The sequence below is a fragment of the Lactuca sativa genome, chromosome 7, assembly GCF_002870075.4.
Source record: "Lactuca sativa cultivar Salinas chromosome 7, Lsat_Salinas_v11, whole genome shotgun sequence".
In the NCBI taxonomy this organism is placed as follows: Eukaryota; Viridiplantae; Streptophyta; class Magnoliopsida; order Asterales; family Asteraceae; genus Lactuca; species Lactuca sativa.
This window is the reverse complement of record NC_056629.2, coordinates 3,818,828-3,844,161: the sequence shown is the minus strand read 5'-3', so window position 1 is coordinate 3,844,161 and position 25,334 is coordinate 3,818,828. Positions and strand designations below refer to the sequence as shown.

General features: G+C 37.8%; 1 protein-coding gene and 2 long non-coding RNA genes across 4 annotated transcripts; all 3 read left to right on the top strand.

Moving 5' to 3' along the window:
* Positions 1-2,065: 2,065 nt before the first annotated feature.
* On the top strand, positions 2,066-4,100 carry LOC122195129 (uncharacterized). The gene is made up of 3 exons (XR_006185146.2): positions 2,066-2,171; positions 3,230-3,287; positions 3,913-4,100. It is a non-coding gene; the product is annotated as an uncharacterized LOC122195129 (long non-coding RNA).
* Positions 4,101-8,513: 4,413 nt separating this feature from the next.
* On the top strand, positions 8,514-10,774 carry LOC111894542 (uncharacterized). Its single transcript, XR_002851268.3, has 2 exons — positions 8,514-8,909; positions 10,582-10,774. It is a non-coding gene; the product is annotated as an uncharacterized LOC111894542 (long non-coding RNA).
* Positions 10,775-13,770: 2,996 nt separating this feature from the next.
* Positions 13,771-16,709, top strand: LOC111894612 (uncharacterized). 2 transcript variants are annotated; one of them, XM_023890694.3, is made up of 4 exons: positions 13,771-13,909; positions 15,984-16,189; positions 16,287-16,419; positions 16,492-16,709. In XM_023890694.3, the coding sequence occupies exons 2-4, from the start codon at positions 16,020-16,022 to the stop codon at positions 16,546-16,548; spliced, it is 360 nt and encodes a 119-aa protein (XP_023746462.1). In that variant the 5' UTR covers positions 13,771-13,909; positions 15,984-16,019; the 3' UTR covers positions 16,549-16,709. The 2 variants fall into 2 exon arrangements, with proteins under 2 accessions (XP_023746462.1, XP_042752391.1); XM_042896457.2 differs by lacking the exon at positions 13,771-13,909 and adding an exon at positions 15,312-15,386.
* The last annotated feature ends 8,625 nt before the right edge of the window (positions 16,710-25,334 follow it).

Genomic DNA, 25,334 nt, shown 5'->3' with positions numbered 1-25,334 from the left:
AGGCTATGGATGTTGAAGGTTGATCATTGTTTACTTTCGACATTGAATCATTACATTTCTCTTTGCCTTTAACTAATGAATTAACATTAATGACAGACAATCGTGAGCAATCGACACATTATCTTCCTCAATTTCACTGATATTGTCAGAATTATCTTCGATGTCAGCAAAATTTTGTTGAGATACAAGAGCCGACTTCTTGGTTATGTTCAAAATCTTGACTTGTTTGTTTTTAATTAAGGTCTCATTCATAATATGCACAAGATCATTAACATTCAAACAATTATTTATATTTACTATACCGTATGCATATGAATCAATTGGAATTTTATCATAATCAACATTATTACTATCACAGGCATATGTAGATTCATTAATTTTTTCTCTTTTATATGAAAGAAAAGGAAGCAATTTCCAATGATGTTCCTCGTATATGTCAACTGAGTGATAAAATTATACTAGTTTACCATACATATGCTTAGTTGAATTACAATATATGCCTCTTTTTTTAATAAGCATCGAATTGTCCATTCTAAGTGAATCTTTATCTATTAAAAGATTAGTTATTCTAAGATCACGATATTCCACTAGTCCCTTCTTCTCTTCGAGTCTATTTCTAGCTTCATATAATTGAGACTTGGACTTTTCTGCTTCACTACTGTTGGAGATTAACATGTCACTAAGATAAACACACATATTATCAAACTTAGACAAGATATCATTATAAGAAGATGGAGGAATTTTAAATGACTTAAGAAGGTCACGTACCTTACTAGTCATTGGTGATTTAGTCGAGTCAGTGGACACAAAACACCGACCAGTAATCTGATCTTCATCATCCGAAACTTCTTTCTCTTCTTCATATTCCACCAATTTCGCATACATTTCCCCATGAGTTGGATTTCTCATATCATCATCATTCGATCCAGAAGACCATATATGATAAGTTCCCTCTAATTTGTCATCCCCTCTAGCAATCAGAGAGACACCCTTAGTTCAAGCTCTAATATCCACAATCTTCTCCGCATAATAAGCTTCGTCCTTAACTTTCTCCTTATTATTTTCTTTCTTCCTGAGCATGCAATCTTTTTCCAAATGATTTGACCCATTACAGTAGTTACAATCATAACCCGAGTCTCATTTTAGTTTTAACTCCTTCTTCTTCTCATACAAACTCTGAACATCTTTCTTCTCCACTTCTGACTCATCCTTCACACTTTGTCTAATAGAAATCATGCTTTTGTTCTCAGAATTGTTCTTAAACTTTCCATTGAAATGCTTCTTGAAAAATTTCTTCACTTTGTTGTTCGAGTAGTATGCGACTGCTTCATCATTAGAGTTGAATAGGAATCCCTCTTCGCTATCCTTGGCTTTTTCTTCAGACTCAGACTCCTTACCATCAACTTTCGATACCAAAGCTAATGGTCCTCCAAGACTCAGTTTATGTAACACCCCGTTTATTTATTAGATAAATAGATAAATTGATGATTGAATAATAGCCCTAAAATCCATAATACTCAGTGGGGTGTTGGTTTTGGGGTTAAAATGTAATTTCGGAATTAATTCGTGAAGAATTTTGACGATTAAGGGGTATTTAGTAAATTATGGATCAAACTTGAAGAGGATTTTAGAAGTCAGGGTTTGTAGGGTAAATTTCGATCTTATTATGAAAGTATTTTTGAAGGCATGGGCTAAAGGGTAAAGTTTGGATTTAAACTGAAAAAGGTTTTGTGAGGAGGGGTTGTTTTTTGGAAAAATGTACAAAAGTTTGAAATGAGACACGGGTTTAACCCCGTATCTCTTTTCCTTCTCGTTTGGAATGAATCAGCGAACCCTGATCGCTATACTCCAGCCGCCACCACCATGGGTAGTATCTTCAGTCGCCGCCTAGCAAAGATCGACTGCCATAGCTCGCTGCTGGTGGCGCCAGGAGCAACCGAGCAGCTACTGCGACACCTGATGCCGACGATGTCATGCACGGACGAGAGGACCAACCTCAGTGACGCCAAGGTTGTCGTAGGTGACGTCAGGCGGTGTTGATGGCGCACTCAGACGCTCCTCCCTCTTCTTCTTCTTCTTCTTCTTCTGTTCCACCTTCGGCCATGTCGCCGAATGTGGTGCGAGTCGTTGCAGCTCCGACCGCCGCTGCCACCTCATGGGCGGCCATGTTGGTATGTTTCTTGGATTTTGATGGTGCTAGTGTTCGTATGATGCTGTAACAAGCCTATTAGTGTGTGTGGATGTTTTATTTGGCTGGAAATCCACCGTCACCACCATAAGGTGGTGGCTGCCATCGTTTTACCACCGTCAGCCACCTTATGATGGTGTTTGTGTGCGTGTGTGTGAGTGTAGTAATGTGTATGTTGTTTTCCAGGTTGTTTTAATGGATTTTAGTCAAGATTATAAGCCACCACCATTGAAAATGGTGGCTGCCGCCGCCTGCCGCCTTGAGCCGTCGTCGACCAACACTGCCCGAGGTGGCAGTGGGTGGTCCCGGCCTAGTAGAACCCTAATGGACCTAAAAACTTAATGTTGGACTAGCTTGGCTCGTGTTTGGGTTAGAAACCCTAATTAGGGTTTAAAAAACCCTAATTTTGGGTTTGTTGGTTTGGACCTATCGGGACCCGCGTTATAGGCCATTGGAATTGAAATATGAATTATGCCCAATTACACTGTATGAATGACCTAGTAAACTAATGAACTTAATGGGTTAAGTTCTTAATGGGTTAAGTGTTTATAATTAACCCTAATCATCATTTTATGTGAAAACCCTAACTTGTTGGGTTTGGAGTTGGGCCTCCTTTTGGGCCTAGATGTTTTGGGCTATTGATGGACCATCCAAGAACAAGTATAAGGACTAGAGTATTTGACTGGGCTTTAGATAAGGCCCATTGGGCAAGATTGGGCCTAATTGGGAAAATCGGGCCATAGATGGGCCATATTTGGGCCTTGAAGATTATGAGGTATTGGACTATTGGATTGCCAAGTGTTTGGATCAATTAAATGGTTGGGCCTTTAAAGTAAGACCGTGTGAAGGATTTGGTCCCAATTTAGAAAATTGGGCCATAGTTGGGCTTTAGTTGTTTATCAGACTATTGGGCCTTTGGATTGGGCCTTGGGCTTGAATGAAGCTAAGATAGGGGTAAAGTAGTCTTTTACCCCAAGTATGGACTTATGGACATGAGTTGGAACCCAACTATTAATTGGGTGTTATTTTGATTTTTGACAGATCGGGAATCTGTCATTTAGCAGTTATGATTTTGTCAACGGGACTTCAGCAGTGTGAGGTGAGTCCTCTTCTAGTAAGAACGGGTCTAAGGCACCAAGGTCGGCCCGTATATGTGATATGTTAGTAGTTGAGTGTGGGCGGGGCCCGTATCTCATTATTATCTGAGTATATATAGCAGTCAGATTATTAGATTGCTATACTTGTTGTCTGTGTGATACATGTATGTGTTGTTAGGACTGTGAGTGTGGGCGGGCCCATATCTCATAGTAGCTGAGTGTGGGTTGGGCCCGTATCCCATAGTAGATGAGTGTGGGTGGGATCCGTATCTTATAGATGACTGACATGGTACAGATGTGTATGCTTAGTGATACTTATTGTTTGTGGAGTACTTGTATGTATCTTTATGACTAGCTGAGTGTGGGCGGGGATCGTATCTTATAGTAGCTAAGTGTGGGCGGGGCCCGTATCTCAAAGCAGCCGAGTGTGGGCGAGGCCCGTATCTCAAAGTAGTTGAGTGTGGGTAGGGCCCATATCTAAGAGCCAGCGGAGTGTGGGCGGGGCCCGTATCTCCTTGAGTGTGGACGGGGCCCGTATCTCTCAGTAGTATGATTATGTGTATGGTATGTGGTGGTTTGGGGAGACTCACTAAGCTTCGTGCTTACGGTTTTTAGTTTTGGTTTCAGGTACTTCGGTTTTCAAAAGAGGAGCTCGGGATAATTGCAGTGCACACACCATTTATTCAGCCTGGGATGTTTATACTCTGATATATATTTGACAGACATTAAGATATTCTTAGGATACACGATTCATGATTTCTATATGTTGAATGATAGATATGGTTTTATTAATGACTTAAAACGAAAATTTTAGACTGTATTTTTGGGATGTTTCAGGTTGGTATCAGAACCTTGGTTTGAGGGATTTAGGCACGCTTTGGGTATGTCTGAACTCAAACTAAGGATTGGTATAGAAGTTTTCAAAAAGAAAACCAATTTTTGTAAGAATGATTTTGAGGAAAGAAAAGAGTTTTAGAAAAAGCGAAAAGAAATTTTAGAAAGAAAAGAACTTTGAAAAGAGAAAAGGGTGTGGTGCATGCAATCAGCCGAGCTCAAGTAAGTATTCCCAAATTACCCATACAAGTTCATGTTATGATATGATTATCATCTTTATGAGAACTGATTGCTAGATTAGGACTAAGGATCTAGGAAGGATGCCTTACGTGCCTATTATATGTGTATCAGCTTTATGAGACCTGCATGCTAGTTTAGGGCTAAGGATCTAGGAAGGATGCCTTGTATGCTTGTTATTGGTGTACTAGCTTATTGGGAACTGCATGCTACTACATATTAGTCAGTATGATAGCCAGAGTAGTATATGCTTGATTATGTGTACTCAATGCCCGAATGTTGATTGCTTTGTGCTTTTAGGTGTTCTAGTTGTCCTTCACTAACTAGTAAACGAATATGTTAAGTTACATATTGCAAGGACTAAATACTTTCAGAAGGTTGGGTCTAGCTCTATTTCGTAGCTCTTGTTTGAGTACAATTGTTGTAAGGTAGGATCTCTCATTCGAAGAATTATCTAGTATGAGTAATATGTAATAGTATTTGCGAGCTAGTTAGGGGAAGAAAGCAGGGACTTCTTATGCAGCTAATGGCAGAGAGTGGGTTGGTGATTACCCTAGGGCAAGCCTATGATGAGATTAGCATGAGATCAGCAGTAGTAGTAGAAGGGACTTGGTGGAGTCGAGGCAGTTCTTGAGGAAAGTACGAATACATATGGAAGGTAGTAGGGGCCCATACTACTAAAAGTAGAGGATCTGTACTCGAATCAAGGAAGGCTGAGATAAGACCAGGGAACTTGTAGTGTGTGAGATTCCTCGAGTTTTGACGAGTGTTATTGGTGATGGTGAGGGTATATTTCCGAGTATAGTGACGCTACATGGTAGACCAGATGGTAGTTCTGGTGTCGATGAGGGATCAGGCTCGGACTCTATAGCCGGGCAGCTCGATGATCAGAAGAGGGAGTTCATTCCATCTGAGAGTACGAGCAGTATCATTGACCAGACTCTTATGATCTTCGGTATGATCAAGGAGGGTATTTTAGAGATTTGTGATGAGTGGGTGAGTGCATTCTGCACTGAGATAGTAGCCATGATAGGGACGCGTACGTTGATGATTCAGGATTTCAGAGCTTGTGAAGCCCCAGATTATAATGGGACTAGGGACCCCATTGCTAGCAGTAGGTGATTAGCAGATGTCGCCAATATGTTCGTACCAGCCGTAGTCTCTAAATGGGACAAGGACCGACTTGCTTCCTGCCTCCTGAAGGACAGGGCACATGATGGATGGAAATAGGTTCGTAGAAGTTTAAGTGATGATGCGGTTGAAGCTATGTCATGGGATGACTTTTAGACTAGATCCTGGGCAAAGTGTGCCCAGGTGATTGAGGCACAGTAGTTGGCGCAAGAGTTGTTAGATCTCCGCTAGACTATGGTGACGGTGGCAGAGATCACTGCCAAGTTTGGGAGAGAGAGTTTAGTTGGTTACACAATATGCAATAGATGAGGAAACGAAGAAGTTAAGGTATCTTGACTTACTGCAGGATGATAGAAGGAAGATCGTGAGTATCTCAGGGTGCAAGACCCTGAGTGATATGACTTGGAGCACATTGGTAAGTGGGAATCAGATCAGTTAATTATATAGAAGGGTCTCGGGAAGAGACCCAAGATTTTGGAACAACTTTTGAGAGACCACAGGGTCAGATTCGGTACAATACGTGCAGGAAGCTGCACGGTAGAGCCTTTAGATCCAAGGGTTTGAGTAAGTGTAATTCGAAGTTATCCTCGGTTTGTGTCTGAATTATATTTCAAGAGATGTCATATGCCAATTGCATACCAAGAAGCATTAGCGAATCGTGATATGGTGATAGAGCAATTCCCCAGATTACGAGATTGGGAAAGTACAACATCATCTTGGTTTATTCTAAGACTGAGGAGCAGTACGAGAAGCACCTGAGGGAGGTGCTAGAGACTTTGAGAAGGGAGAGAACTTTCGCAATGTTCTCCAATTGTGAGTTCTGGTTGCGCGGGGTGCAATTTCTTAGGTACCTTGTCAATCATAAGGGTATTCTAGTCGATCCGACCAAGATAGAGGCCATGATGCAGTGGGAGATTCCAAGGTCTCCAATTGAGATTCAGAGCTTCCTGGGTTTAGCGGGTTATTACCAGAGATTTATTTGGGTTCTTGGAGGTGGTGTAATCTTTTGGATTGGCTAGTATTGAATCTCTAGAAATGGTAAGCGTGGTTTTCAGCAGATTGGGCATAGAATGGTAAGAAGGATTGAGAATCCTTCCAGTATTGTGGGTTGTTAGACGTTAGTTGAATCAAAGTGGGGGGAGAATCATCCAAGGATTCAAAAGTAGGAGCAGTTTTGAAACCGGGATACGTTTCGCATCCTTGTCAGGAAGGAAGACAACCCAAGTGACTGTATGGTTTGGGGATAGTGTGAGATGGAAGTTCGGAAAAACTTGCCAATAAGGATATAGCGTTCCCGTAATGTTGCTAGCAAGCCTTAGGGACTCAGGTTGGGGATTCCAGTCAGGACATGGGTTTAGCTGAGTGCAGGTCAAGCGCGTGTTCGATCCAGTACAGATAGTGTTAAAGTCTTGTAAGTCTGCGGGTGTAGCCGTATCATTCACTAGCAGCTATATAGTGTTAGAGTGTTGTAAGTCTGAGGGTGTAGCCGTAGCATTCACTAGCAGTCAGATAGTGTTAGAGTGTTGTAAGTCTGCGGGTGTAGCCGTAGCATTCACTAGCAACCAGATAGTATTAGAGTGTTGTAAGTCTGTGGGAGTAGTCGTAACATTCACTGGCAACAGATAGTGATAGAGTGTTGTAAGTATGCAGGTGTAGTTGTAGCATTCACTAGGTTGGTAGATTGCGTGAGTGCGTTGTTAGGATGCGGGAAGGACAGTAGTACCTACCAGTTCGGGTGTAGCAGTGAGGTTATGGAAATCCACAGATTGGATTTCGGAGTTTCCTAGACGGATTAGACCTGGTTAAGCCAGTGATAAGACTGTAGAAGTGCCACTACAGAGAAGAGAGCAAGGAAGCAGTGGGCTGCTTAAGGTCATTTATGACATAAGGCTACCAATGGTCATGTAGCAATCACTTTTAGCTTTGGGTTTGGTGACATCAGGATTCGACGCATGGAACCAATCAGTTAGATTAGAAGGTCGTTAGGGCCACAGTGACAAGATAACTATTAGCATCTAGTCCAGAGGAGGATTTCGTTAAGAGATCAGGTGAGACGCCTAAATATGGAGTCCTTTGGCTCCGCAACCCGACTGGAACCGGGTATTTCAGATGACTGATGAACAATTTGAGACTAAGGAGATCTTGGTAGATTTTGGAAGGTAGCCAAGGCGCAACTTACTGCTTCATACAGTTCAATGTTTCAAGAATTTCAATGCTTTGGATAGTTCAGTGTCTCAAGCAATAATGGTATTATGGGATTTCATGTATGGTTAGATTCACAGATAGCTTAGGATATGCTAAGTCACTTACAACAGGGTTATCTGAGTTTTGGCCAGTATAAGTGAATCACAAGGATAAGTGGATATGTGATTTTGTTTTTGTAGTGGGAGCATTAAGTTATCAGGAAATGAGTAGGCAACTGAGAGACAAGTAGAATGGATTCGACAATAATGATTCAGTAAGAGTGGTTTGTCAGGGATTTAGACCATCTCGAGACAGCATAATTCAGATTAAGTAGATGTGATCTTGTTGCGGGAAATTAGTTCGCCTACGAATTTTAGGGCCTTGCGAAGGTTGGTCACGGTTACCCTGGGAAGGCTAGGGTATGCCCAGGATGGTGACCATGTCACTTAAGTGGTTTGGCGCATAAGAAATGGTAAGGAATGATTTCGAGGACAAAATCTAATTTAAGTGGGGGAGAGCTGTAACACCCCATTTATTTATTAGATAAATAGATAAATTGATGACTGAATAGTAGCCCTAAAATCCATAATATTCAATGAAGTGTTGGTTTTGGGGTTAAAATGTAATTTCAGAATTAATTCGTGAAGAATTTTGAAGATTAAGGGCTATTTAGTAAATTATGGATCAAACTTGAAGATGATTTTAGAAGTTAGGGTTTGTAGGGTAAATTTCGGACTTATTATGAAAGTATTTTTGAAGTCGGGGGCTAAAGGGTAAAGTTTGGATTTAAACTGAAAAAGGTTTTGCGAGGAGGGGTTGTTTTTGGAAAAATGTACAAAAGTTTGAAATGAGACACGGGTTAACCCCATATCTCTTTCCCCTCTCGTTTGGAATGAATCAGCGAACCCTAATCGCTATACTCCAACCGCCACCACCATGGGTAGTATCTCCAGCCGCCACTTAGCAAAGATCGACCACCATAGCTCGCTGCTGGTGGCGACAGGAGCAACCGAGCAGCTACTGCGACACCTAATGCCGATGATGTCATGCACGGACGAGAGGACCAATCTCAGCGATGCCAAGGCTGCTGGAGGCGACGTCAGGCGGTGTTGATGGTGCACTCAGACGCTCCTCCCTCTTATTCTTCTTCTTATGTTCCGCCTTCAGCCATGTCGTCGACTGTGGTGCGAGTCGTTGCAGCTCCGACCGCCGCTGCCACCTCAAGGGTGGCCATGTTGGTATGTTTCTTGGATTTTGATGGTGCTAGTGTTTGTATGATGCTGTAACAAGCCTATTAGTGTGTGTGGATGTTTTATTTGGCCGTAAATCCACCGCCACCACCATAAGGTGGTGGCTGCCATCGTTCTTCCACCGCCAACCACCTTATGATGGTGGCTGTGTGCGTGTGTGTGAGTGTAGTAAGGTGTATGTTGTTTTCCAGGTTGTTTTGATGGAGTTTAGTCAAGATTATAAGCCACCACCATTGAAAATGGTGGCTGTCGCCGCCTGCCACCGTGAGCCGTCGTCGACCACCACTGCCCGAGGTGGCAGTGGGTGGTGCCTGGCCTTGTAGAACCCTAATGGACCTAACAACTTAATGTTGGACTTGGTTGACTCATGTTTGGGTTAGAAACCCTAATTAGGGTTTAGAAAACCTTAATTTTGGGTTTGTTGGTTTGGATCTATCGGGACCCGCGTTATGGACCATTGGAATTGAAATATGAATTATGCCCAATTACACTGTATGAATGACCTAGTAAACTGATGAACTTAATGGATTAAGTCATTAATGAGTTAAGTGTTTATAATTAACCCAACTTATCATTTCATGTGAAAACCCTAATTTGTTGGGTTTGGAGTTGGGCCTAGATGTTTTAGGCTATTGATGGACCATCCAAGAACAAGTATAAGGACTAGAGTATTTGACTGGGCTTTAAGATAAGGCCCATTGGGCAGGATTGGGCCCAATTGGGAAAATCGGGCCATAGATGGGCCATATTTGGGCCTTGAAGATTATGAGGTATTGGACTATTGGATTGCCAAGTGTTTGGATCAATTAAATGGTTGGGCCTTTAAAGTAAGACCGTGTGAAGGATTTGGGCCCAATTTAGAAAATTGGGCCATAGTTGGGCTTTAGTTGATTATCAGACTATTGGGCCTTTGGATTGGGCCTTGGGCTTGAATCAAGCTAAGATAGGGGTAAAGTAGTCTTTTACCCCAAGTATGGACTTATGGACATGAGTTGGAACCCAATTATTAATTGGGTGTTATTTTGATATTTGACAGATCATGAATCTTTCATTTAGCAGTTATGATTTTGTCAGCGGGACTTTAGCAGTGTGAGGTAAGTCCTCTTCCAGTAGGAACGGGTCTAAGGCACCAAGGCCGACCCGTATATGTGATACGTTAGTAATTGAGTGTGGGCGAGGCCCGTATCTTATTATTATCTGAGTATAGATAGCAGTCAGATTAATGGATTGTTATACTTGTTGCCTGTATGATACATGTATGTGTTTTTAGGAATGTGAGTGTGGGCGGGGCCCGTATTTCATAGTAGCTGAGTGTGGGCTGGGCTCGTATCTCATAGTAGCTGAGTGTGGGTGGGGCCTATATCTCATAGATGACTGATATGGTACAGATGTGTATGCTTAGTGATACTTGTTGTTTGTGGAGTACTTGTATGTATCTTTATGACTAGCTAAGTGTGGGCGGGGCCCGTATCTCATAGTAGCTGAGTGTGGGCGGGGCCTGTATCTCAAAGCAGCCGAGTGTGGGCGGGGCCCGTATCTCCTAGTTAGCGGAGTGTGGGCGGGGCCCGTATCTCTCAGTAGTATGATTATGTGTATGATATGTGGTAGTTTGGGGAGACTCACTAAGCTTCGTGCTTACGGTTTTCAGTTTTGGTTTCAGGTACTTCGGTTTTCAAAAGAGGAGCTCGGGATGATTGCAGTGCACACACCATTTATTCAGCCTGAGATGTTTATACTCTGATATATATTTGATAGACATTAAGATATTCTTGGGATACACGATTCATGATTTCTATATGTTGAATGATAGATATGGTTTTATTAATGACTTAAAATGAAATTTTTAGACTGTATTTTTGGGATGTTTCAGTTTACTTTCTTCAACAATGTCATTGATCTCGCTTTCATGTGCTTTCAGGACATTATACAGATTTACAAGAGAGTAACCGTCAAATTTTTCTTGAGTCTTAATCATCAAACTGATGTTTCTCCATTCCTTTTGTAAGCCCATAAGAAAAGTAAGATTGAACTCCAGGGACGAACGAGTCACTCTGTATCGAGAACACTTGAAAATCAGTTCATTAAATCGATCATAGTACGATTCGATTGATTCAGTTGAATTCTCCAAACTCTAGCGAGCAATGTTTTACAAAACTCTTCTTCATCTTCTCATTACCTTGATACTTTTCCTTCAAGGTATCCCAAATCTGCTTGGCTGTAGAACATCCACGAGCATAGTTGTGAATTACGGGTGAAAGAGCACCACGTAATTCACGTAGACATTTCTTATCATTCGCCTTCATCTTGTTTCCATGCGTGATCATATCATCATTCGTAGCAGTAGTTCCAAGAGTAACAAGCATCTCTATGGACCTTTATTGATGGATCACAACAAATCCTCATCGATCTCATTCACATAGTCTTCCATCCTATCAACCCGTTGCTCATAATACTCGAGAATTAGCATCAGAGTCTTTGTTGACGATCCGAGCAAATAAGAGAAATTCGTCAGTGTGTTCAGATTGAAATTCGCCATTGTTGTACGGATTTAGAAGAACGAGGATTTTAGACTCAAAAATAAATCTAAGACAAAAATCAATCAAAGATTGAACAGTAATCAATTGATCTAACACACAGGGTGCATAATCAATTGAATACAATCAATTGACTCCTGATTCAATTTACGTAAAATTTTGAATCGGAACGAACGATTAAAAAAAACACGAGAAAAATACAATCAATTTAGTGAATCCTGCTCTGATACCAATTGAAGTGTGTTAGATATTGATTAAGACATTCAAAGTTGTAAATGAACACAAGATGTAAATAATATCTGTTTGGCTCGATTTAGTCTGAATGAGTACAAGAGCGAACAAGAGTACAAGAGAGAATTCATCTTGTGTTAGAATGTTACTCTACTTTATGCACCTACCCTATTTATAGGGTACATCAGACTCAAAAAAAGTTACAAGGACTAAACATAAAAATATCGAAATAACAATGTCTTGTAAAATAGACAGAGTGTTGAAGTTATACAACATTCGACACCTTAAAGACTCAAAGTACATGCGGCTCCTCACTATAGCCATTCGACCCTGACAATAAAGTTGCTAACTTTATGGAGTCCCAACACTCTAACTCTTATGACCATGGATAAACATGCATAAAACCATATATTTAGTGACAAGGAAACAAAAGGCTTGAATCTTGGTTACTCATAACGGTCCAGAGATGTTGGTCGAGGTTGAAAATGGAACTTCCTAGTTGAATCTATGCTTCAATGGTGATATATTCTTCTTCAAACCACCACAACTCCTCCAAAAGCTCTAGAATCACAAGGAGATGCTAGGGTTAGGGTTTTTCTAGTGTACTCATAGCGTACGCCTAGCGTACTCGGCCATGAACTAAAACCACCAGACTTCCGAAGGCCATAACTTCTTTGTTATATGTCCGATTTCGACGTTCTTTATATCCACGAAAAGATAATGAGAAGCTCTACAATTTTATCAACTCTCATTTGCCTTAAAGCTCTCCGGGCTTAAATCTAAAATTCATAAAAAGACCAAACTATCACTTTACGGTTATACCCTTAGGCTCCAAAACACAGATCGAGCTCTCAGATCACCTAATCTACATTATCTACATCTAAGGGGTCTAAATCTCTCTTACCCCAAGGACCATAGCCTTATGATAACTAAAATACGGGTCACGACCCCAAATTAGGAGATGACTCCGAACATGGTGTTACACCATGAAACTATTTTTTATAATCATTAAGATTTTTCAAATAAGTAGTTTAACTATAACTTACAATAAGAATAGTTAGAAATAGTATTATATAAAAAATTATAATGTTATCTTTAAAAACAAAAACAATATTTGTTGTTTTAAATAATTACAATCAAAGAAGCTAACAATATTCATCAAATAAATTTTAAAAAAATTAAATTTCTGAAACCAAATTAAAATAATTAAGAGTTTTGAAATACATTATTTAAAATAGCTTATAACAACAATAGTTAAATGTAACATTATATACTAAAATTATATTGTTACCTTTAAAAACAAAAACATTATTTGATGTTTCAAATAATTACAATGATAGAAATTAAAATGACAAACAAATATATTTTTTAAAATTAATTAATCATAACAACAACTGTAAATATCATTAAACCATATATTATATAATTTGATTCATGTAGCTTTTGATTTTGGATTTTGGAGCCTTTTGATTTTGATTTTGGAGCCTTTTGTGTAGGCTAAAAGCTAAACGCTCCCGTCGCCGAACAAAACTTTTACTTTTTTACTAGTGTTTTCTTAAAAGATAGAAGCCAGAAGCTCCCAAAAACTGCATGCCGAACACGCCTAAAGTAAAATATCATAAATGATATTATTGCATTTATTTTGAATGCAGGAAGAGTAGAAATTGCATATGAAAGCTTTTTTTTTTTTTTCAATAATTCCACTTTTACTGTACTAGTTAACAAGTAAAATTAACTTTTGTTTCGATTAAGGCCCTATTTATTTGCCTCTTAATTAAAAAATTAAGAGACAGCCTCTTAAAAATTCAGATATGATTTGTTTGGTACCCTCTTAAAATACACATGTGAATTTGTTAAATGTCTCTTAAAAAATCATATAGTTTGTTTGGTACCCTCTTAAAATACACATGTGAATTTGTTAAATTTCTCTTAAAAAATCACATTTCACCCCTCGTCTAAAAAAAAAAAAAAAGAACGCAGCTGCCCTTTTTTTTCTTTTTTTTCTCAAAATCACGCCTCACTCCTTTCTTCTCATCAACACGCACACACAAACGTCCATCGATCTATCGAAGTTGTGTTCCCTCCCCCGTCTTCGCAGTCGTCGGCCTCCTCTCCGTCTCCAGCTCCGACTGCTAGGCCACAGCACCTCCGGCACCACCTCCAATTGCTACGCCACAGCACCTCCGGCTCCACCTCCGACGACTTGTGCAACGACTTCTACAGGTAATATCATGCCTTCGGTCTTTTATTCTCATCAACACACACACACACACACAAATAACTTCTGAAATCAGTGATTACTCAGATGTGCTATCGTTTTCTGATACCGATGATTTTTGCAAGTTTATGTTTCCCTGAATTGGGTGATTTCATAGAAAAATTGTTGTTTTTTTCTTTTATTTTTTCTGAAATCAGATGGCGTATAGTTTTGCTGTTTCTCTGAATTGGGTGATTTCATAGAAAATTTGTTGTTTTTCTCTTTTATTTATTTATTTTTTGAAATCAGATGGCATATAGTTTTATGCAATCGCGGGGTTTTTTTTTTCCTTCGTTTTTGCTGTGAAATCTTGTTACTTTTTGTTTTTTCTTGAAGTTTTCTGAAAATCTTGCTGATTTCTTGTTTCTCTTCGTTTTTATTGTGAAATGTTGCTGAAATATGTGAAAAACATTGTTGTGAAATCTTGATTTTTGTTGTTCTCTTGTTTTTCTAGTTTCCAACAACAACAAATGAAGTATTTTTTTTCTTTTGATTTGTTGTTTTTTTTGAAATGATGCTATGAAAGTATGCTTATTAATTCTGAAAAATCTATGAAATCTTGTGAAACAATGCTGAAATCTGTGAAATTGATTATTAACATGTTATGGATTCACTAAATGAAAGTATGATGCTATATCTTGAACATGCGGTGTCTATTAGTGGAGAAGATTCATACCAAGCATTCATTAACATCATATTTATTATGGATTGAAGTAAAGAAATTATGGTTTACACGGAAAGGGTATTTTGGGGAATAAGTGAAAATTAACAAGAGAATAGAAGATTTTTACTTTTTTAGATATGTTTTAGGTTATCATTGTTTTGGAGCTTTTAATTGTTTTGAGTACAACAATAAGAAATAGGTTTGTTATTTGTGGTATAATCTTTGATTTTCTTGTATTATTGTAATTAGTTGCTTTGAGTATAATCAAGTAATGATAGAGGTATGTTTGATTTGGATAAATGTTTAATTTTCATTTATGTTTAATTTAGATTTTATATGGTGTTTTTATATATATATTTTTATAATTATTAAAGCAGTTGATTCGGTTATTTTATAAACAAAAACGTTAAATTCAACAAAAAATAACACAGAAGGGTAAAATTGTCATTTTTATAATTCAACACTGTAATTCAGAGGTTTCAACCAAACAGTATTTGAAAATTCAGATCTTAAAAATTCAGACCCTCTTAGAAATTCAGACCTCTTAAAAATTCAGATCCTGCCAAACAGCCCTAAATTAAATCGCACGTATTTCACTTGTTAACAGGTTCACATAAGTACTTACTTGAATTATGAAACAGCCCATAAGTTAGATGTAGTTAAATGTTTTGAGCTTTGGGCCAAATAAATTATATCGAATTATTGATTCTTCATCGATCACCAGGCTGCTGCTTCTTCTTCTTCACCGATCAGCTCAGCAGGCTCGGATTTTGAACCAGGTATGTTAATTAGGTTTAGGTTTACGTATACGAGTTCATTGATAAAACTGCATGCGTAATTTAATTTTGATTATCAGGCGGTGGGTATGTTTCACCATTTGTTAATTTCTAGTTCTGATTCCGCATTCTTCATAGTTTTGCTGTAATACATAGCTTCTCATTTCTAAATATTTTATCTTTATGTTATCAGAGTGGCTTACCACCATTAATTTCGACTTCTGATTCTGCCTTCCTTTTAAGTTGGGATCCATATTCTTTAGCATCCGGTTGTTTTGGCTCTTACAGTTACAGTTTTTTGTTTTCAATCAAGTTTATGAATGCCTACCAGGTGTTTGATGTTTTGTTCCTTTTTTTAACACCACTACTCTTACTTAATCCTCAAACATGCCTAGTCTTCTAGTTGGAAGCACTTTTGTGAATTCTTACAGTTTTTGTTCTCATTCAAGTATCCCAATTAGTATATACAATGTCCCCTAAATGACATAGTGGCGTATTGATTCATATTCATAAAGATGCTCTTTTTATATACATAACAGAGTTACATCTTCTGATCTTCAACTTCTAATCTATATAACCCCTTTTCCCCTTATGTGGTAGGTGTGGTGCAGCTTCCTTGGGACATATAGAAAGAACATGGTGGCTGCTTCCGCCTCCTTCAGGTGGATACTGCAACTGCATAAAGATGTTCCAAAAGCTGCAAAATTTTACAAAGAAGGCCTTGATTTCACCATAAATGTGTGTACTCTCCGGTGGGCTGAACTTGAATCCGGCCCTCTCAAGCTCGCTCTCATGCATTCTTCCAGGTCACTTTCAATCCTCTCTCTCTCTCTCTCACACACACACACACGCCCTTTTGATTCTACATGGCGATATGAGTTCTTCTGTATATATACACTACAGTGAGATTGAGGTTCAGAAGGGATACTCATCACTGTTATCATTCAGTGTGACCGACATTAACAGCACGGTGACTAAACTCATGGCTTTAGGTGCAGAGATGGATGGGCCTATCAAATATGAGGTCCATGGAAAGGTGATAATAATAATAATAATAATAATTATAATAATATTTTAAGATTGAAAAGATTGTTGCTTTTGTTGGCAGGTTGCTGCAATGCGGTGTATTGATGGTCACATGTTGGGTCTTTATGAGCCTGTTTGAAACATTACATTTTAAAACCCAATAACAACCATTTTCCTTTTGATTATCAAAGTGTATTCTTAAGTCTTAACAACAGGTAGATTGTTTGTAACTTCTCTTTTTCTTTCATTGAATTTGTAGTTCCTGCCTCTTCAAAATATCATATTACTCTTTTCAAAATATCATATTACTGTTGTATACTTTTCTTTATGCTCATTAATATCATCAAGTCACAATGAACTTGAAAAGAGCTTATTAGAAATATTTGATACTAGTTTGGTAATTGGTAATAACCACAACTCAAAGGATGCAAAGTGAAAATTATAGCAATTTTAAGGGTTTAACCCTTTTTTTTTTCTCTAACATACTATATAACCAGTGGGTGGCCGTGTTGTGTCAGATTTATTAATTTTATACTTTCAACACAGATGACCCAATTTTTCTAATGTTTTCTTACATAGGCAACATTTCTATAAATTTGTTATCAGACAATGACCATTTCTCTAGTTTTGTGAAAATGTAGGGACAATTTCTGTAATTTTGCTTTTAGCATGGGTTATTTTTGTAGTTTTGTGAAAAGAAGAGAATATTTTTATAATTTTGTGAAACATAGGGACCATTTATGTAAATTTTCTAATAGGTAGGGACCCTGTCTATAATTTTAAGAAACATATGAACCATTTTTGTAAATTTGTTATAAGGAAGGGGTCATTTATGTAACTTTTTGAAACATAAGAACCATTCTTGTAAAATAGTTTTGCATAGGGACCTATTTTGAAAAATTTTGGGACCGTATTTGTAAATTGTCTTCGACCATTTCTATAGTTTTCTTTTGACAAAATTACATAAATGGACCTTGTGGTTTTTCATATTTACAAGTTTAGTCACTGTATAACAGGTATGGTTTATGTGGTTTCTAACACTCGCAAGGTTTGTCCTGAGTCACATAAAATGACATTTTACCCTTTTAATATTTTTTATCTTTTTCTTTAATTAAATTTCACCTAAAAAATAAAATGAATTAAAAAAAAACACCCCTGCCCTACCCGTACCCTCAATCCTCTCAGCTCTCTCCCTCTTTTCTTATCCGCCTAACCTAATGTGTGCTAGTATATGTATATGGTTGAAGAAAACAGGGGAAGAAGAAATCGAGCTTCAAACCAAAATTGAGTGTTGCATTCATTGTTCATCGTTTCCACAAAAAGATATCGTTGGCCTTTATTCATATTTTCATTGACCCCCATCCATTTTCGTTGTTACGTTTACACACCTCAAAAATCGAGGTTCGATCCTATTTCCACACCCACCATTCTCGAAGTACAAGATATGGTTCAACCCATTAATTGCAAAATAAAGAAAAATCTATATCCATTTGACTTCAAACAAATTTATCTTTCTATCACTTTTATCAACAAAGAAAGCCATGATTAAGAATCAATAGTTTATATGGAAGCAATGTCATTAAATCTCGTTTTCATTGTAGGAAATTACTAAAGCTAATCAACCCGAGTGGTTAATGTGGTGATGAAAGAGATAGTGATCTTTGAAATTGGTTTCTGGAGAAGGTTTAACGATAGCTGATCGACAAGCTTTAATTGATTTCCCCGATAGGTTTGAAGGTTGATTGTGACGACCTAGATTGATCAGAAATGGGTGTTGAGATAGTATGTGCATCTAAATCGATATCGATGGTGTTTGATGACGATGTCAGTCATGGTGGCAGTGACATGAAGCTCATAATTGGTGGTGATGTTGGGTATAGGAACCGACACGGCATTGCCTTCCCCATGCCAAGACCGGAGATGGATGAAGCTAATTGTCGACAGCGGCAAACGTTATCAGACCATGTGTATGTGACATTGTTGTAGATGAGTGAAGGAGAATCAACGAAAACAATAGTAGTTCTTTCAAGGAATCCAAGAGGAGAAAGAACGCTTGAATTTGAGGTAGTCGATGATTTTGACTCTTTCTTCCTGAAAAGTAATGAAGTGTAGGTGTTACACCTCGTTTTCACTCTTCAATATGATGTAATATAAACCGTTTATTTATAAAAATTCAAATTTGATGGATATTACTTTTTAGCCAAAGTAATCAACATAAACATGTATGAAACGTCAATACGATTTCCATAGATGTATAGAACGCTTAAATCTGATTTTGTATGAAGAAGTTATGATTGTTTGAAATTTTGCTTTCATCCCTATACGGCAAAGCGCGTCGTAAAATACGAATCAGAGATAGATGACTTATTAGCATGAGGAATCTAAACGAAAGTCAAAGTAATCGTAAAAGTGAGAGCGTACATATAGAGAACGTCCAAATCTGACTTCTTAAACAAAAGTTATGATTTTTTGAAGTTTCAGCGCAGCAGTATACAACATAGAAACCGAAATTAAGATTGGTTGATTATTAGGCAAAACAATCTAAACGAGAGTTGAAGATCTTGTCAATACCTATCCGTTAATATATGAAGACAATCACGAACGTATGTCGTACGAAAGAGATACAATTTTTAAACGGAGTGTAGCAGTGTAAGCATTCTAATAAATAATAAATAATAAATAATGTGAGAATTAAGCAACAAAGTCTAAATGAAAGTTGTAGATCTCATTAATAGCTATGTGTGGATATAAATGTGACCACCGTCAATTTTGGTCAAACAAAGTCAACCAGTTCAGCTTAACTCGTATTACAATTTTAGGAGAAATGTGATATTCCCTAATGTTACTAATGTACTATTGACAAGTTATAAATTCAAAGTACCTCTTTTTTTACCAATTATTGAATATAAACCCTAATTACGGTTAATAACGTAAAAATTCGATAATTCAATCATATATTATTTAGGTATAAATAATATTCATAGCACAAAGTTCATAAACCTTATACTACATGACAAATTCATAACAAATGTTACACATTCAGATTTTTGGTGAATTCATCACCAAATGCGTCAAATTCTCTACCCGATTTAAACACTCAAACGTTAACGAAAAAAATTAGAAATCATCATAACTTTCGTGTAATGTTATATTATTTTTGATGATAATAATTTTTTAATAATAATTTCACTTTATATGGTTTAAATTAAATAATTATACATCCTTTTTACCACACTTTTTATAAAAATCACAAACTTTTATAAAAATTACCCATTTTTTTTTATAAAAAATAAACTAAAGACCACATTTGTCTTATATGATTATTACATTTTATAAAAATATTATTATTTAATTAAAATGGTCATGCTTGAATATTAAATTAAAGAAACCATTCCATGCTCCCATACTCACCCTACCACTCCCCCCCCCCCCCCCCCAATGCTCCCTCCCTCTTCCCTTTATTTCAGCCGAAACCCTCCCCCATCCCATCTTCTTCATTGTTTTGTTCATTTCCTTCCTCAAGAACAAGCCCTCTCCCTTAAGACTAGTTTTTAGAAGTTGGTTCTTGATCTTTTGGTAAGTTTTTCCTTACTAATCTAAATATTCTATGCATATATATACTAGTTTTTGTTACAATTACACACATTAATATGTGTTAAAATCCATGGGATCTTCCAATCTTCAAGTGTTCTTAGCTTGAAATTTCTCATCTTCACCTCTTTATCCACCAAGAAATACACTCAAGGTGAGTTCATACCCTTCATTTCCATCTTTATCCAAGTTTTAGGGGGAGAATCCAAGTCAACTTGTATAATTGTATAAGTTGTTATACATGCTTTATTTTAATGTTGTGTATAAATGTTATCTACATGAAATAATGTTATTAACTAATATTATGAACATTTACGTGTGGTATGTTGTTTAAAATACAAATTTATGAAAAATGAGTATAAATATGTCATATGTTCTTAAGAAAAAGTCAAAAAAAAAAACTATAAAAACTATGGTTTTTATGAACATAATATGATTTTTTTTCTAGCAAAAATGGTTATAACCAAGTTATTACACCATTTTTGTGGGATATAAATCAAAATATGTTATTTTGGACATATGTTATAAAACTAGTTATAAATACCAAGGATTTGGTTTTATAAAAAGAAAACCTAAAAATCTATCATGTTATGAGAAAATTAGGGTTTTCTAACAAAAATGGACATAATCAGGTTATGATACCATTTTTGTGAGATTTGACCTAAAATATGTTGATTTAAAAACATAAGGTTACATTGACTTAAACGTCACAAAAAGGTAAAAATAGATTTTACAAAGTTTATAATTCAATATTTACTATTGGTGACGCAAAGAAAGTAAAAAACAAGAAAATTGATTATATCATACTAAAAGTTCATATACTTGTATTAGCTGTATAATGTATGTTATTTATGAACATCTAAACATGCTAACACACACACACACACACACATATATATATATATATATATATATGTGTGTGTGTGTGTGTGTGTGTGTGTATGTGTGTGTGTATAGGTACGACGAAATATTTATAATAAACTATAATAGGTGTAGTTTATGAGTGATTAACACTATTATAAAATTTTGGGAGTAGACGAATACTTATATAAAAGTATATAATTATTTACACTATATTAATACTATGGAAAAGTGATATTTACACATACAAGGGTTTTTGTTGTGATATGTCGGAGAGGATTGGATTGAGATCAAGGGCGAAAGTTGTGTAGGTTCCTTCTCATGATATCACAGTACAAAGAAAATATATGATCGTTAGACAATGTCTGGGAGAGGCTCCCAAGACGAAGCTCTGACGATCAAGTTAGAATTGATTATGAGAGAAGGTAAGGAAATTCTGAGATTGAAAAAGAGTCCAGTCCCCTTCTCCGCGAGGAAGAAGGGTTCTTTTGTACCTGATCGAGAGGGACGTACCGCCTAACTGATTCTGTTGAGCCTTCCCTCGTGAGATGTGACGTAGCGGATCCGTATTGAAGAATCCTCCATCATGTCTTTCTATCTCATCACCCCATTGGTTGGAGGAGAATCTTCGATATTATGATGATTGTGGTTGTCGTCAGATGAGCAAGTGGAGCTCTTTGATTGGATCCACGTTTGTCGGGGTATTTCTCTTGGGGAGAAGAGGATAAGGCACAATTATGCCCCTTAACCATCATACCAGCGAGTCCATGCAGGCGGAGGCCCGACCTTGGCCTTGGACTAGATATGACCAAACTCTAGCTAAGCTAGGCTTGGCACTGGTTTGACTTTTCCTCTTAAATGTTTTTCCTGAGGGATACGTTAACAAGTCCCTTAGGCTTATAGGCGTATGCATTGGCTTGGTAACGTCGCCGTTCGAGCCTATATTACAACACGTGTATGTCGGAGATTATCTCTAACATCTTACAGACTTTAGACAACACCGTCGATGTGTGTTAGATCTGTCATGAGACGGTTTGTGACGCCAGTTGTTAACGTATCCCTCAGGGATAAATCTCAAAAAAGGGAAGACTAACTAAAGCCAGGCTTGGCCAGGTCAGAGCCCAGTTAGATTTAGACTGAGGCCAAGGCCGAGCCTTCGCCAATGCAAAGATCACTGGCATGACAGTTAAGGTGCAGAACCACGCCTTAACCTCTTCTCCAAGGAATAACACCCCGACACACGTGGGACCAATAAGAGTGTTCCACTTGCCCATCTGACGATAGTGAAAGACCCTCACTTTCGTATTTATGAAAGACCCAAACTTTCATACTTGACAATATAGTTACTCCAAAACATGCTACATGCATATTTATAAAATAATATTTTTCATTGATAAAGTGATTACAAAATATTGAATACAAACCGACTATGTTTTAATATTTTACATAACTACCCAGGATATTGTAATTTTATACATACATAAACCGAAGTACAAAAATAATAGTAAAAACTATTCTACATCTTCTGACAGTATATAATCATACTGGTTACTTATCTCCTGCAAATTTGTTAAACATTGAGAAAGTAAGCGGTGATGCTTAGTGAGTTCAATAATAGATACAATATAACGTTATGTCATATATATACTTCAATATGGCAGAAGCAAAAAGGAACAAGGAACAACAAGGGCATATGTGACTCATGTGACAAACTTTCCATATCAATCATTGATTTGATTCAAAGATATACAATCAATGAGACATAACAATTTCCATACTTGATATACATCAATAAAGCTTCAGCCCAAATGGCACAGAAGACATACACTTTCTGATTAAACATTTTGGTAGATTTCAGGCTTTCAGCCCTGTCTAACCTTCTGCCAATACTATAGAATAGAAATCATTCTCTTACGGAGACATGTTCTACATGGCCAGGGGCTACATACCAGTACCAATGTGAATCTAAGTCCTTTCAGTGATCACATGGTCAAAGGTATTTCTTTACTATTAAAAATAGCGAATAAAAATAACATGGGAAAATAACCCGGAATAATAACACTGAAAAACACATAGCACATATAACACATAACATACAATTGTTCCTATATATTAAACTCACCTTGAAATAACCGGGGGTTAAAATAGTAATTTGAGCAACATTTCGGCTCCAAATATGACTTTATTCGTTGAAAACCGGGAGATTTATTAAAAAACTGGGCTCTGTAAAGGTAGAGCTTCAAAACCGAAAAGATAAATTTTTCGGGCTTCTCGGGAACTTCGGGGCGTGTTTCGAGTGTTAAAAATAATACTTGGGCTTCGGGGGAAGTGGAAATAGCTAAAATATGAAATTTAGGGTGAAAAGGTGGCAAAAATCCAAACTTACCCGGGAGGTTTTGCATGCCATTTATAGGGGTGAGAGGGTTTGGATCCGAGGGCTGAGAAGGCTGAATGCGGCAGCAGATGCGAGGGCCAGGTGGCTCGTGCGAGGCTCGGACACGCGAAGGGAAGGAGGACAGCGAGGCTCGAATTTGGCACGCGTCGGAACCGGATTGGTCCAACGCTTCGGACACGGGGCGGAGTAAGATGCGAGGCACGTCGGAAGGCCATTGGACCACCTCTTCGGTCAAATCAGCAGGCGACACGCGTCGGACATGAGGCTGATCGCGAGAGCGGTGACGTGGCCGATACTATTCATGGGAAAATTCTCGAAAATTGTGCCAAAATCTTCTAAAAACCATAACTTTCGCATACGAGCTTCGTTTTTGACGTTCTTTATATGCACGCATAGGTAAAATTATGATCTACAACTTTAGTTTAGACTTCGTCGGCTAATTTTGACTTTATTTTTAATATTATTATTTTTAACAGACCGGGACTGGTAAATCCGTTAAAAATACATAACATCTTCATCCGACATCCGTTTTCGTCAGACTTTTTCCCGTTGTACTACTATTGATGAGATCTCCAATTCTCGTTTAGGTTGTGTCGGCTAAAAATCACCCGATCTAAAATTCGAGTTTTTAGTTGTCTACTGCTAAGCTGAAACTTAGAAAAATCATAACTTCCTCATACAAAGTCAGATTTTGGCGTTCTTTTTATCGAACTTCTTGGTTTAACGAATACTACGACTTTCATTTAGATCACTAAGGCCAAAAAGTAGTTTATCAAAAATTTACTTTTTACGTCATTCGGCATAGTGCCGATTTTGTCGCGGATCTTCGATTGGTCATAACTTCTTCGTTATAACTCGGATTTCGACGAAGTTTTCGCCTACATGTTTCTAACGAGATTATCTACAGCTTTCAATAATAAAATTTTACTTATTTCAAATTTTATATCTTCGCTAAATTTCACTATTTGACTTTTAATTGGAATTTCATAAGACTTCCAATATTTTCTGAGTGATTCTAAACATAGTTTTACTTCATTTCTAGTAAAAACTCTCCGTTAGAACTCAAGAGTCAATTTCACATAATATTTCATAATATTATTCTCTTTAATAATTTACAGTACACGATTTTAAAACGTGTATGTTACAGATAGTCACGGTCATCATAATATCCACAGATTCCCCTCTAGCCAATGGGGGGATGAGACAAAAGACGTGATTGAGGATCCTTTAATGTGGGTCCACCACGTCGCACCTCACGAGGGAATGCTCAACAGAACCAGTTGAGGGCACACGCTTCTCTAACAGGTATAAAAGGATCCTTTTTCTTCACAAAGATGGGGACGAACTCTTTTTCCTGTGATTTACCCTTACTTCTCTCAGATCTCATTCTAACTTGATCGCCGGAGCTTCGTCCCGGGAATTCCTCCTGGACGTCGGCTAACGATCATCTTTCTCTTTTGCACTGTGATATCAGGAGACAGAACCTGCACGAAGCCCATTTGTAACCTCATTCGAACCATCTCTACCATATCACAACATTTAGTGTCATCCGAGCGTATATATAGAGAACGATACATCCACGAAACAAACCAAAAGAGCAACGATGGTAGGTGAAATCCCAGTAGCGTCAGGAGCAGCGGAGAGAAGTCCGTTGCGTCCAATGCAACAATTCGATGGGGGGGGGGGAATATCGTTTAGGAAGAGCATGCTTCAAACCATACACCAGTTTCACAGACGCCATCCAACTCTGCAGCTGAAACGGCGGCAACTTGTACAACCAGCCTATCACGCCCAACAACTAACTCAGCCCCGCAAGTAGCGATCGTAACCACAACTCCACAAATCATCGCAACACAACAAACAGTGATCGTTGTTTTTCTTTTCAAAAAAAAAAACAGTGATCCTTGTTTCGCAACAACAATCCTTCCCACATACTTCAGGGATCAGGACTTGGATCCCTCACATCATTCAACCACAACCACAATACTCCCCAATGGTATACCCACACACCACCATGGCAGGTTTGCCTCAAGTGCCGCTATTCGTACAACAACCACCAATCTTCAATATGCTTGTAC